General features: G+C 49.2%; 1 protein-coding gene across 10 annotated transcripts in view; it reads right to left on the bottom strand.

Annotated features, from left to right (window-relative positions):
• Positions 1-14,712, bottom strand: part of SNCAIP (synuclein alpha interacting protein) — a 171,695-nt gene that overhangs the window by 65,061 nt on the left and 91,922 nt on the right. For all 10 annotated transcript variants that reach the window (XM_051844129.2, XM_070076039.1, XM_051844130.2 and 7 more), the window contains exons 2-3: positions 13,646-13,748; positions 1,484-1,556 (exon numbers count right to left, since the gene is read on the bottom strand). In XM_051844129.2, the coding sequence (XP_051700089.2) occupies positions 1,484-1,556; positions 13,646-13,702 (130 nt within the window). In that variant the 5' untranslated portion in view covers positions 13,703-13,748. The remainder of the gene's footprint in view (positions 1-1,483; positions 1,557-13,645; positions 13,749-14,712) is intronic.

Raw genomic sequence — 14,712 nt, 5'->3', positions numbered from 1 at the left:
AGCAGGGGAAAAAAAAAAAACTGAAGGCAAGTGAAATCTTTTGTCTGAATTTGAAACTATTTTCTGGGATGTTTCTTTCTTTTTTTTTTTTTTTTTTTTTTTTTTTTTTTTTCAGGCAGAGCGGACAGTGAGAGAGAGAGACAGAGAGACAGAGAGAAAGGTCTTCCTTTTGCCGTTGGTTCACCCTCCAATGGCCGCCGTGGCTGGCGCGCTGCAGCCGGCGCGCTGCAGCCGGCGCACCACGTGGACCCAAAGGCAGGAGCCAGGTGCTTCTCCTGGTCTCCCATGGGGTGCAGGGCCCAAGCACTTGGGCCATCCTCCACTGCACTCCCAGGCCACAGCAGAGAGCTGGCCTGGAAGAGGGGCAACCGGGACAGAATCTGGCGCCCCGACCGGGACTAGAACCCAGTGTGCTGGTGCCGCTAGGCGGAGGATTAGCCTAGTGAGCCGCGGCTCCGGCCTGGGATGTTTCTAACCCACGCATAAAAGCAGTACTTTCCCTCCTTCAAAACAAAAACAAAAACAAAACAAAAAAACACAGAGCGAAGCACCCCTTTCTCCTCTGAGCAAGCTGTCGCCAGAAAACAAACATCCCAGGGCAAAGGAACTGAGCTCCACAGAGTTCTCTGCACTGGCCAGGCGGGGAGCGACTGCACAGGTGGGGCTGACGCATTTCACCTAACGGGAGCTCAAGTTAAGCCTCTTCACCTGCAGGTCTCAGGATTCTGGTTCCTATCAGAGAAGGCCCCGCTCCAACAGGCAAGGCTAAAGGTCAGAGTGATGACCGGGGGGATCGGTATCATTTCCATCAATATCTTTTTTTTTTTTTTTTCAATTCTGCCTGTCACAGAGAGAAAGGCAGAGATTTACTTTGATTTAGAGAGGAGTTAAAAGAAACCCGACTGTATTTTTTCTTTTGGGTTGGGAGGAGGGGGGTGCATGGAGGAGAGGCCGGCCAGCTGGTTTCCATCTATGCGCCATAATTCTCTGTTTAGTTTACACTATTAAACTCCAAAGCTTGGCTTTCATCTTCACTGCTACAGTCGGCCTTATTGCGGATTTGACCGTGCCCATCCCTGATAGGGTTTCAGGCCCTGGTGAAGCCCCACCCGCCGCGCTGGTCCTTGCTGTATGGGCCACCACGCAGCCAGAATTTTTTTTCCCACTGACACCTGCATCATCACGCTTTCTCACCCATGGCTTCTGCCCCCACTGCTGCATATGTGTAGTCTGGAGATGCCGCGATGATCTCCCATGTTTATTGTACACAGCGAGTCCTCGTTAAGGCCTCACTGTCCACTCGTCCCCTCTCGAGTGACCTGTCAGTTGAAGGTGAGGTGTGAGCCGAGAGGGCCAGAGGGGAACAGAGGTCGGGCAGCAGGAGCAGCGGGCGGGGCAGGCCGCTCCCCTGTTCAGGAGCCCTGCGCGGAGCCCTGCGCGGAGAGTGGGGCGGAGGAGGGGAGAGCTGAGCCATGGAACTTACCTGATCTGTCTTCGTTTTGTGAATCGCATCTTCGGCACAGTTCTGGGATGGTCTTGAGCGACGTGACTGAATACTGGATGGGAAGCCAGAGGAGAAAGGGTGTAAAACGGCAGTTCACAATGACAGCACTCATTCAAATCGGCCGGAGAAACAAAGCACGAGAGAGGATACGAGGGCGCGTCATATTCAGCAACTCTGCTGGATCTGCCCTGGATGGGCTGCGAGGAGACCTGGCGGCCCCCCCAGCTCCACCCACAGGTGCCCCAGCAGATGCAGAGTGAGAAGAGCGCTGGGCAGCCCTTCCTTGACCATTACGGTGGGTTGAGGCCGGCAGATCCTCCGTGCTCCAGCACTTCTGCCACCGTGGAAGGCGAGACAACGCCTGACCTTGGGAGTTTCCAGCAGACAGCCCTCAGGTTTGCACTCTGAATCCCAGGGGTCAGCTCATGTGTGAAAAGTGACAGAGGAGCACAGGGACACCCAGCTTCCGGCATCACCCACGGCCGCCTGCAGACAGACGCAGAGTGAACTATGCAGAAGACCCTCCGATCGCCACCTGTCCCCAGTTTTACGTAATCCTCATGGGAAAACCAGGGTTACATCATAAAAGGCGAGAAAAGTGCAATGCTGTGTTTGCAAGCTCATCTGTCTGACATAGAGACGAGCTCAAAAGACTTCACCTTCGAGGCTCAGCCAAGTACCAATCTGAGCCGCCCATCAGGATAACAAATTATGACCTAAGGGAGAATGAATTCGGGGGAGCTAAAGCAAATGCAAAATCAATAGCTATGATTCATGGGGACTGTGTTGGATGCCAATCAATCTTTCTATAGAGAAGTATATTTTAAACAAAATAAATACGATGAACTCTTTCATCAAAGGCTGAGCCAGAAACTGTCTCCAACCACACGTCTACTTTAATCCCTGAAATGCTACTTCCTAGATATATCTCTTGCTCTATAACTCTAGGAATGATGCTCTTATGTAATGAGCGTGTAGCATGCATCAGTTCTCTACTGCAAAATTTCGAGGAATTGAGAAGGAAAAAAATCAGCTAATCTAATGGGAAACCTGGTCATGAACAACTTACTAGGTTTGTTCTATACTGCAGGTGAGGGATGCGTAATCAGAACTCAGCTTTCAGTAAGAAGCTACTTTGGGGAGCCTGTTGTTGACGGATGAAGCAAAACTACATCGCGGCCCAAGTGCTTTCCACACGCTCACAGGAAGCAAAGCCCAGGGAGGGGCTGTTGTAGCTACTGTCAGTGTGCCAAGTGCATGTCACACACAAATTAAATCTCCAGTACCTCCAAGTGAAAAATGAAATCTCAGATGACTAATTACAGACACGGGGCTTACCTGTCTGATGCAATCCCACCCTGTTTATGTGGGCCGTCTCCTGAGACTGCAGGTGCTTTAGCGAGAAGTAAGCCTCAAGGCACTTCTCTTTCTACAGTATGTTCTTTGGGTGACAGGTCACACAGGGACAGAAGGCATCTTTCTTGGTATTAATCAGGTAGCTTATGCGTCTGGCCAAGTATCAGCTCTCCAAGGAATCAGTAGCTTCTTGGGACCAGCTGGTACAGGTTAAATAATTATACCGAATATAATTCAATTAAAAGCGGGCCTTGCGTTTTGGTTGCCAAGCACCTATGAAATACCCTTCAGCAAGTCTCACCCTCTCTCCTTTTTTTTTCCCCAACCAAAGCAAAATTTCAAAATGTGGAAATTTAAGGCATTGTGTTTTTATAATTATGTTTATGACTATTATTACTTTTAAAGATTTATTCATTTATTTGAAAGGTGGAGTTACAGAGGCAGAGAAAGAGAGAAGAGTCTTCCATCTTCTGGTTCATTCCCCAAATGGGTACAATGGCCAGAGCTGTGCTGATCCAAAGCCAGGAGCCAGGAGCTTCTTCCAGGTCTCCCACATGGTTGCAGGGGACCAAGCACTTGGGCCATCTTCTACTGCTTTCTCAGACTATAGCAGGGAGCTAGATCAGAAGAGAGGCACCTGGGACTTGAACCGGCACCCATGTTGGATGCCAGCACTGTAGGCAGCAGCTCTACCCACTAGGCCACAGCACCAGTCCTGGCACTGTGTATTAATGTAATAGAGAAGTTCAGTGAAGTTTGATCTCAGCCATAAATAGTATTCATCATTACAGTGAGAGAAGCGGCTGTCTGCATTCCCAGGCATGCATCTTTACTCCCACCCCAAAGTCACACACATCAGAATCTCACATTTATTAGCCACGGCTTCAATCTTCCCTTTTGATTTCCAAGGCCTGTTGTGTGCAGCAAGTTTTACTTTGATGAGGTTCAAGTCTGCACAGCACAGGCTGCCTGGCCAGTGTGGGAGCTGAGGCACAGGGAGAGACTAGCCTAGGTAAGCATCACCCACCGCTCCACCTGAAATCAAGCACAGTAGCTCTGCCTCTCTACCCAGCACTGCAGCAAGTCCTACCCTTTAATTCTTCAGGAATAATAATGTTGAAAAATGGCCATATGCTGCTCCTGGGAACAAAAATAAAAAGTACAGCAATCTCAGAAGAGGATGATGTGTTGGCCAGCAACTGAAAAACAGCAATAACTGGGCTGGTGCTGTGGTGCAGTGCATTAAGTCAAAGCCTACAGCACCGGCATCCCATATGGGCAGCAGTTCAACTCCCAGCTGCTCCACCTCCAATCCAGTTCCCTGCTAATGGGCATGGGAAAAGCCATGGAAGATAGCCCAAGTGCTTGGGCTCCTGTCACCTATGTGAGAGACCTGGATGAAGCGCTTGGCTGCAGGCTTCAGGCTGGCCCCGTCTTGGCTGATGCAGCCATTTGGAAGATGAACCAGCAGATGGAAGACCTCCCTCTCTGTGTATGTGTGTGTTTCCTTCCTCCCTCTCTCTGTCTTTCTCTGTCTGTCTCTGCTTCTCTCTCTCTGTAACTCCGTCTTTCAAATAAATAAATCTTTGAAAAAAGTGGGAGTAACTTTAGGGGTGTACAGAATGCTAGATGGAGAAGTGACTCCAATCTACACGGTGAACAAATCCATCAGGACGCTGAGGCAGTCAGGCTGTGCGTTTGCTGCAGAGCAAACGTGGCTGTTTAGGGGAACAGCATGTTTAAAGGGGCGCTGCAAAGACGGTTAAGCTGAGATGCGAAGAACCGCACAGGAAACACAGTTCACACAACCGACGTGAAAAAATACTTTCCTGTTTGCAAATGCAGGAAGGAGGAAGCAGCCCAGGACCTCTCCCCTTGAAGACTGCACTGTCCACCAGCTGGGAGCTGGACGCGAGACTTCCCCGGCCGGCACCCCAGCTCGTAGGACAGATGGCCTTTTATGAGGGGCTGTCACGTCGCCAACCCGCCTCACTCAGGACAATGGCCAGCTCCCAAGGCAGTAACTACGGTCACTGGTCACCGTCAGAAACTCCAACGCACCCTCCTGCCTCTTGACCCCCGGCCCAAGCTTTTGCAGCTGGTTCCCTTGATTCCTGTTATCCCTGGGCGGGGAGAGCGCAGACGTGGCTTGCACGTAGGTGACAAGCACTGTGTTTCCTACCACGCTCGCCTTACTTTTACACCTTTTCTAGAATCCTTCCAGAGGTTATGCTCTGTACAAACAACCTGATGTTCCCGATTTCTCCTCTACCTCTCCTCCGTGTCTGAAGAAAAGTCTGCCAAAGGGGCTGCTCCTGCTTCTTCAGGTCTCTGTGCACCTGAAGTCCAGTTCACCTTCTGTTCCTTCAGTCCGGGGCCCCTGGCCCACAACACCTTCTTCAAGCTGTGCAAATGCCACAGCCGCACAAGGCCAGCTCGTGTCCTCCTTCCCTTTTCGGCCCTTGGTAAATCCCTGCCCTGCTTTGTGCGTTGCTGCTTCCTTTCTGTAAGTGTTGGCTTCCACAGGCTCTTGAGGGAAAAGATGCTATCTCCTACTTGTACTTGTGCCTTGCACACAGGGCCTGGTTAAGTGTTTGAAAGTAATACCAAGAAATGCATACATTTTACTAATCCCCAGGCATAATGTTATACATGTTCAAAGAAGCTCCTTCAAGTTGAGCTGCTAAGTGGGGATTTCCCCCAAGCCTTCGTGCTGGAGACAGATTAACATCGTCCTAAATGCAAAGGTGACCACGGTGTGCCTCTGCTTCAAATCCTTCAGCGGCCCCACAAAGACTTTGCAGCTTAGCGTGGCCCTCAAAGCCTCATCCTTCACCACTGTCCACTTCTTCTTGGACTGTGGAATTATCACAGTTCTTATGGTTCTCCTACCTACAGTGCTGCCTGTCTCCACTGTAATGCACATGATTCCATCTTCCTGGAATGTCACTCTGTCCATCTCACTAGGCAAACCTCTTTGAACTGATGGAGCTTTGCATGGCAGTAATTTCCACAGGATCTTCTCCTACTGTCCCAGTGAAGCAGCACCTGCTTCCAAAGTGTGGTCTGTGGACCAGTGGGTCAACCGTTCCCCAGGCACTCCGCAGGAATTCACACACACAGGATCCATGCATCCACCTATCAGATCAGAAGCCTAGTGATGTCTGCCACAGCCACGCAGGTGGCTCTGCTGCTCCGTGGGGTCTGAGACCCACCACTCCACATTATTTCTCTAGCCTAGGCGGGTGTCCATCACAAGTGCGTCACCCACATGTTGACATAACTGCTTTCTCTGTTTCCCCAGGACGTGGGTAACTTTTTCTTTCCCCAAGATTGGAAGCACTTATTAAACAGAATCAAATGAATTCCCTCTAGGAAGCCCACCATGTTAGTGGCAGTAATAATACTGACAGCAATTAATATTTGGCATTAACTTTCTTAGAAAAATCCACTATTACAAGTTTAGCAATGTAATCATAGGATATTCTTTAAAAATAATCTTAATACATTGATGGCACAAATGCCAGCTGATATCCTAGCCTTTTGTATAAAGGAAAAAGGACGTGGAGCCAGGAGACCTGGATTCAAGTCACAGCGCTGACATTTCACTCTGTTTCTATACGACGGATCCTTCCACGCCTGGGGGCTCAGCTTGTAGCACACAGACAAGGACGTAACACAACGCAAATGAACTCATGTGCAACGTGTACAGTGCTGTGAAGGGCGTGTGCCTCCTCTCTAACCTGCTCTCCAGGTGTGACCACAGCCCTCCCCTCCGCATTTCATTCCTGTAACATTAAGCTCAGCAGGTCAAGATGTGAGGACAGTGCAGAAGCAGAGCAGAGGGACTGAGCTGGAGAGAAAAGGAAGGCTCGGAGGGAAGCTCAGCCCAGCCCAGCTCAGCAGTTACTCAACCTTTCTCTGCCCTTCTTCACCTGAGAGAGTTTGTGGCCAAGGGCTGACACTGTCAACTTAGCGTCAGCCACCACACAGAGCTGATGTCACGCAAGAGCACCCCACACATGCCTGCCCATTCCACCCACGGGATTCCTGAAGACGGTGTGTGACTGCTACACTGACCACCCTAGATCTCGTGCAAGACTGAAAAGCTTTGGTCTTTATTCCTGAAAATCGGAGCCAGCCGGGCGAAGCAGCAGACAGTACTCAAATGGTAATGAGCCACAGAAAATCAAAGAACCAGCGGCCCAATCACTTTTTCAAGCTAGAGACGCAGTCAGTCATCCAAACAGCGATGGTGAAACTCAAAAAGTTCTCACAGAGCCTTCCAAAATTCAGGCAGGCATCTTAATAGGCACACAACAAAAACACTGACAGTAATCTGTACGAGCAAAGACACGCCGCTGAAGCGAGGTTTGCAGAATATGGTATTTTTCTGGAATTTCGTCCTGCTTTCCCACGGCTGACCCCACAGCTGTCTCAGTGCCACGCCCTGTACAGCACATGGTGCCCCACTGCCCCTGCTCAGAGCAAGTGGTACTAAGAGTCCACTCCTGGCCACAGCCTCTGCTGTGCTCGGGTGTCCTCTTCCTGTGGCATCATCTCTCCTCCTCCTCAGTCATTCTCTAAACACTGGCTATCCCCCACGGTCAGGTACAAATAGACAAGGACCTGGCCACCCTAGGACACTTGGTCTCCCGGATTAAACAGGGCCTCCTTGTTCTCACGTTCAATGGCCATCTTATTTCAAAAAGCACTTCTGCTTCCTGACCACTGGGTCTGCCTCCTCCCCATGCCGTGGCCCAGCAGGGTCCTCCCCAACACCCCACAGTATGTTACAGTCCCTGGGGTGGCTGTACTGGAACCCCCCAGGGGGGCAGTTTCCAACCCGCATCTTTACAAAATGAGCTGTCACTGTCAATCACTCCCTTTTTCTTGGGTGCAAGAAAAGGCAACAAGTGCAACAACACAAACTCCCACCAACAACAGAAAGAATAAACAATGTATTCCATCTTCACAAAATGAAACAATACTCACCAATAAAAGAATGAATTACTGATCGGAGCAACAATGTGGATGAGTGTTAAAAACGCTACACTGGGAGCAGGTGTCTAGCCATCCTTAGGATGCCCACCTGCTACATCTGAGTGCCTGGGCTGGATTCCCACTCTGGCTCCTCACTGCAGCTTCCTACGAAAGCAGACCCTGGGATGTAGCTCAAGCAGTTGGGTTCCCATCACCCACAATGGAAATACACCTGGAATTCTTTCTCCAGGCTCCTGGTACCTTAAATACCTCAAGCCTACTCTGTTTCCCACCTAAAATGAGGGCAAAGCTGTGTTCTCCCATCCCCAACCACTGCCTGGGTCCACTTGATAGGCTCACCACCTCCTTTTTCAAAATCTCCCACTGGGGCCAGCCCTGTGGTATAGTAGGTTTAACCTCCACCTGTGGCACCAGCATCCCATATGGGTGCCAGTTCGTGTCTCAGCTGCTCCACTTCCAATCCAGATCTATGCTAATGGCCTGGGAGGGCAGTGGATGATGACCCAAGTGCTTGGGCCCCTGCATCCATGTGGGAGACCTGGAAGAACTTCCTGGCTCCTGGCTTTGGGTTGGTCCAGCTCTGGCAGTTGCAGCCATTTGGGGAGTGAACCAGTGGATGGAAGACCTCTCTCACTGTCTCTCCCTCTCTGTCTGTAACTCTACCTCTCAAATAAATAGACACACCTTTAAAAAAAAAAAAAAAAGATCAACCACTGCTGTGAATGGGCCTTTGTCCAGGAAGTGCCTGCAGACTGGACTGAATAGAGGCGATGCCCACAAAGGCGAGGGGGAGCAGGGACTGTGGTGAAAGTGACGGCTGGCTGAGGGCTGGAAAGGGTGAGAGGTCACTCGAACTGATGGGCGTTTGCCGGGAGCATTTATTTTTCTCCCAGACAGTGGGTCAAGCATCTTAGGAAAGTGAACCCACATAATGCGGTGCTATCGCTCTAGGCCGCTGGTGGACAGTGAAGCAGGACATTTAGTTATGGTGATCTCATGGGACCTGCACAGAAAGCGGCTGCACATCTGCCAACAGATGTCAGCTTTCAGTAGAGCTGCAGAGTGGGACAGAAAGGAACAGAGATTCCCAGACAGAGCAGAAGGGCACTGCTGACTTCTGTGCGTGTGTGTGCATGTCCCTGTGCATATCACGGCACGCACATACACACATATGTTGATGCATGTGTGTGTTTCCATAATTAAGATACACAAATGCTCAGGTTTTCTCCATACAGTCCATGGCAATAAGTACAGATGATTGATATCGCTGTACAGATGAGAAAGCTGATGCATGAGGAAACCTCAAAAAGGTCATGGAAAATTGAATCAAGACATATTTTGGTGCCAAAAGAATTAAAATCCACACATCGTTAGTAATATGCATTTCTCCTGAATTTTTAAAGACCTCCTCTTATGTATGGATCTTAAAATGTTTCTGCACCAAAAAATCATCTTTTAATACCATTCCCACCAACTTTTTGAAGAACCCTCATAGAATAAAATCAATATCTGCTTCAGTTCTCTTCAGCTGGTTCTACAGTTTTATAATACGTATCAACCCCTCTAATTTACAAAAAGTGGTTACAGCATGTCAGCACCAGCTGGGGATGGGGGGTGCTGGCTGGTCCAGGGACACTTCTACTCAATTATGTGGCAAGGGTAACACGGTCACCCCTACAGTCTTGGGTCCTGCCCTGCCAATCATCCACCTATGACCTCGTGTGCCAGTCATAATGCTCTCTACACCTCAGCTCTCTCATCTGCCAAATGGGCAGACAACTGAGGCTGCCTGGCAGGGCTGGGCGAGCCGTGGCCAACAGTGGATGAGAGCACAGCTCCTCCGCACACTCACGCGTCAGCTCCAGCTGTGTTCAGGTCTGCATAGCACACGGCTTCTGAGAACAGCAAACTGGCCTCTATTAATAAAATAAAGGCACCAGGGCTCCTAAAAACTCCAGAGGGCCTTTGCTTTCAGACAGTGGGGCTTGGCTCCCACAGGAGCAGAGAGGAACCCGTGAACCCTCTGCAGGGACAGTGAGGGCCCACTCTGAGGCTGTGTGCGTGTGTGTACGCATGCATCACCATCTCTGCCTCCAAGATCTGCAGTGAGTGCACAGTGCACTGAACTCTCACATGGCACGCGTACAAGAATGCATGGTTTAAGCCCTGCATTTCGCTAAGGATGCACATTAGTTTTGAGTCTGGGAAACTTCAAACTACTTCGATTGCCTTCTGTGTTTTGTCTCGTTAGGTAGAGGCGAAAAAGTTCCAGTTCTTTCTCTGGGCCAACATACAGCGTGTGTTTTAATCAAAACAAGAAGCAGGCTGTGAACAGAGGGGAAAACCGGGGAGCAAAAAGCCCGGGTGACAGAACAGCACTGCTGAGGCCGAGCAGGAGGGGGCTCTGACATGGGCACCCGGCCTGCAAGCAGCTTCTGCGAACGCGGGTGCTCTTCCCACCCCACCTGCTGATGAACCAGGGATGAGGCTTACGGGCTGCCAGGGGAAGAGCTTCACAGAATCCTAAAAAATGCAAGCACCGTCTTGGGAAACTACATTTCTTTATACGTCAGTGAAGGATCACAAGGAAAACGTCTTCACTTTGCAGCTTTAGCATTTAGTATAATCTCCACTCACTCCTCAAAGAAGCCGCTAACATTCATTGTTCCTAAACAGCCAGAGTATCGTCAGTTCAGTATGTAAGAGGTGATCTCTGATTCTTTCTCCGTGAAAATATTAAATGAGAACAACACAGTTCTGGCATGTTTAAGGTACTAAACCCAGAGCAAACAGAGCTCTGAGAAAATAATCTACTGTGCTGTAGATGAGTAAAAATAAACTTAAAAGGTAGAGTCTTTAGTCTCCAGTGAATCAGGGCTTCTCACTCTCAAAACTGCTGACATGTGAGGTCAGGTAATTCCTTTCATAGGAGGCTGTCCAGTGCACTGTGTGACACTGACAAGCATCCCCCATCTCCACCCATGAGATGCCAGTAGCACTTGCCCAAGTATGACAATTAAAACTGTCACCTGCTACTGGCCGTAGTTCCTGGAGAAGACAGAGAGGGGCTACCGTCCCTGACATGCACCACTGCAACAAACCAGATCTCCCTTAGAGAGGCAGCAGTGTATGGTAGCTAAAGATGGATACTCTTTTTTTTTCAAGTTTATTTTTATTCATCTGAAAGGCAGAGCAAGAGAGAGAGAGAGAGAGAGAGACCGAGACCTACACAGATCTTCCACCCATTGGTTCACTCTTCAACTGCTTGCAACAGCTGGGGCTGGACTACACTGAATCCAGGAACCAGGGGCAGGAACTCTGGGTATGCCATGTGGGTGATGGGGACTCAAGTACTTGGGCCATCATCTGCTGCCTCCCAGAGTATGCATTAGCAGGAAAGTAGATCAGAAGTAGGGGCAGGACTTAAACCAGGGCACTCTGATATGGAATGCAGGGGTCCCAAGCAGTGGCTGACCCTACTGCACCATAACGCCCTCCCCTAAAAGTGATTACTCCTGCACACAGAGTGCTCCTGATCCATTGGCTGACTCTGGACACTATCTAAGGTCTTCATTCCTCAGACTCCTCATCTGTAAAGTGAAGACGATAATGGCGCCCTCTCCATGGGACTATTGTGAGCATTAAAGAAGGTAACACCTATCCCAGTAACTGTCGGCCATTATTATATGTGTTATCAGTCCCATACAATTTCAAAACCCGACTTAAACTTAAACGCAGGCTAAAGATACAAAGAGTAGAAGCATATTTAAGGGGGAAGTTTGGGTACAGTTACAGTTACAGATGGATATCTTTATTTATATTTCAAAGTGGTCAAGTTATAGAGCTTCAACTATTGCATAATCCTGTAGGCTACTTTGCTAAACAGCCTCAGTTATTGCTTCGCATATTTTATTATCTTTCAAGTGGAGATTCCTAATTCATCAAAATTATGGGCTTCTGCCAGATGATTCTTCTGTAAATACAACTGCTCTGCTGTGTCTGAAAAAAGAAAGCTTGACACCATGCCTGGTCTTTTCCCTCGAGGTCTTTCTTCACCATTGGTCATATAAATATTATTGTATTATTCGTTGAAATAATAACAGAAGCTACCATTTTTAAGAGCAACTTGCTGTGTGCCAAGCTAAGTGTTTCATGTGGCTGATTTCACTCAGGCCTCAAAACAATGATGTGGGTATCTGGGAGAGGTGAAGTTCATGTTCCCAAAACACTTGCCAGGTAAAGACCAGAGCAAAACAGGGGCCCAAGTTGGCTGCCTTTAAGGTCTTTGCTCTTGAAACACGACTTCATTATAAAAGTCAGAGAGCAACCACACAACTTGCAATCTTAACACAAATTTTCCTTTCCATATCCCTTCCTTCCTACCTACGTCCTCCATGCTATCACTTTCCTTGCTTTTCCCCAGTCAGGTCAAAACACCCTGTGAAAAATGCACATAAAAACCACACTCTGGCTCTGGGCACACTAAAGTCAAGCTCACTGAATGAGAGAGCAAGAGACAGACACTGCAGGATGGAAGATCTCCTCACACTGGTTCTAAGAAGAACTGAAAAAATTGTCTGGAAACTGAAATAGGAAAAGGTGGTGCTGAAACCTCATCCAAAAGAGCATGTGACGTTTTCGGGTGTGATGATCATCCTATTTTAATTCGAGTAGGAGCAGAGGAATGAAGCTGCCTCCAGAGGCTGTTTCCACTGGTGACCCCAACCTCCGGGCCGCGAGACACAAATGAGAGAAGGTCCGGACGGTGAGCTTGGAGGTCCTGGTGAGCTCAGGCACAGGCATCCACCTCGTGCTGTGGGGGCTCTCAAGGCTGCCGTATGGCAGAAGTGGCCACGTGGCCCAGCGGGGGTCACAGGAGGCTCTGAGGGAGGGGCTGGCAGACAACCACTGAGAGCAGCCCTGCGCTAGCCTGGAGGCAGCAGCATGTTCTGGGCGTCCTGAACTCACACTCACCAGCCCACAGTTTTACAGGATTTCACCTGGTCAACACCAGATCCTTCCTCAGCTATCCTGACAGTGTCCAGTCTGTGCTCTGCTACCCACGCTGACGAGGAGGGCCTTACTAACAACTGCCAACAGGGCTGTCCTTCTGTCTGTCCTCATGAATTTCAGAATGCAGCCTTTGGAACAGCCAGCCATCTAAGAGGACTGGAAATTATCATTCTAATAATTATACCCATAATTAACCTTATCAAAGTACCTACCACATAAAGGCACATTATAAATGGACTCAATAATTTTGACAATACTTGAACAGATTAAGAATGGCAGGCAAGGTAAGGTCAAGTGCTTTGCCTTCCCAAACTCATCCACTTAAGGAAGACTCACTTCTTGGTCTAGGAGACACCCAAAATCACAGGATTTCTGCTGTCAATTTGTTTTATTTTAAAATGTATTTATCTGAAATGCAGAGAGCACCAGACAGATAAAGAGAGCGCTATTTTTTCCACTGGTTCACTCCCCAAATGTCCCAGGGCTGAGCTGGGTGCTGGGAACTGGGAACTCAATATAGGCCTCCCACATGGGTGGCCACCACTGCCACCCCCTGAGGTCTGCATTAGCCAGAAGCTGGAGTCAGGAGCCAGCACTGGGCATCCAACCCAGGCATTCTGATCTCAACCAGTATCTTAACCACGATGCCAAACGCCTGCCATGCTGTCAGCTTCTTACATGGCGGGAAGTGTTGAAGACACACAGACTGCCGTAGTGAAAGTAGCCATGAAGTTGAAGACAGAACAGTTTGCAAGCAGTACTACTTACAGATATGTCATCGCTGAAGTCTATTTCATCCAAATCAAGGTATTCAGGGGCTTCCATTATTCTTCTTTGCACATTTTGAGTACGGTCAAATACTTACAAACTCCTGGACAAAACAAAAGCAGAAAAGGCAAGAAGGTCAGCTGTCTCATAACCCACGGTAACATTTATGTCTAAACAGACCAAGGGGGAGGGGCACCAGGTGCAGGTGCTGCCTTGCAGCCCGCTTCCCCTCGTCACTGCCCCCACCTGCTTGCTCCCCAGTGAGCACCACAGCCCCTACTTGATCTGTTCACCCTTGTCCCTGCCAGACAGTAGCTTGGTCAGAATTTCCCCCCGCGGTGACTGCGGGGACTCATCCCAGTCCATACCCAGCCTTCGCGCCACCCTGGGAAAAAGCAGGGGCTTCGGAGATGGGCAGCCAGCCCGGCCACCCCAGAAAAACCCTATTCACATACTTCCTGCAGGAACACTGTTGGAGGCTGTGCATGGCGCAATGAGTACTGGGACTCCACAGTCATAACACAAGCACAAAACAGACACCAACGAACCCAGAATAAAGAACATTTTAGAATTCGCACTGTAACCTCCATCCCACCCTCCAAGCAAAGAAAGAAAAAGGATCTAAGTCTAGATCTAAGCCACGGAGTTATCCAAGTGTCCTCTGCCTCAGACAGCTTTGCCTGACTGTGCCCCAGAATGTCCTGTGCATTCTTCGAGGTAAGACCCACCACGTTTTCCTGTCACTGATCATCACCCCCACTGCCAGGGACACCCATAGATGTCAAGAACAGAAACACAACTCCTGGCAGCACCCCAATGTGCAGATATCTTCCACTGAGCCAACGCTCAGACGTCGATAGACCATTCCATCTCCCGCCACTTGTCTTTTCTGTAAGAGTTGTCTTAAACACCCAGACATGAGTATCAGAAATAATTCACTTTGCCCTCTCTTCTGGTTCTATAACCACAGTGTGCTTGCAGAACTCTAAGGAGCTTATTAATGAAAAGTCAAAGTTCATCGAGGCTGAGAAAAATGGGCTTCCCAATGAAAGATCAGGAGTATGGAA

This window comes from Oryctolagus cuniculus, chromosome 6 (assembly GCF_964237555.1).
Source record: "Oryctolagus cuniculus chromosome 6, mOryCun1.1, whole genome shotgun sequence".
Lineage (NCBI taxonomy): Eukaryota > Metazoa > Chordata > Mammalia > Lagomorpha > Leporidae > Oryctolagus > Oryctolagus cuniculus.
The sequence above is the reverse complement of the archived record's forward strand: the minus strand, read 5'-3'. Positions and strand labels throughout refer to the sequence as shown.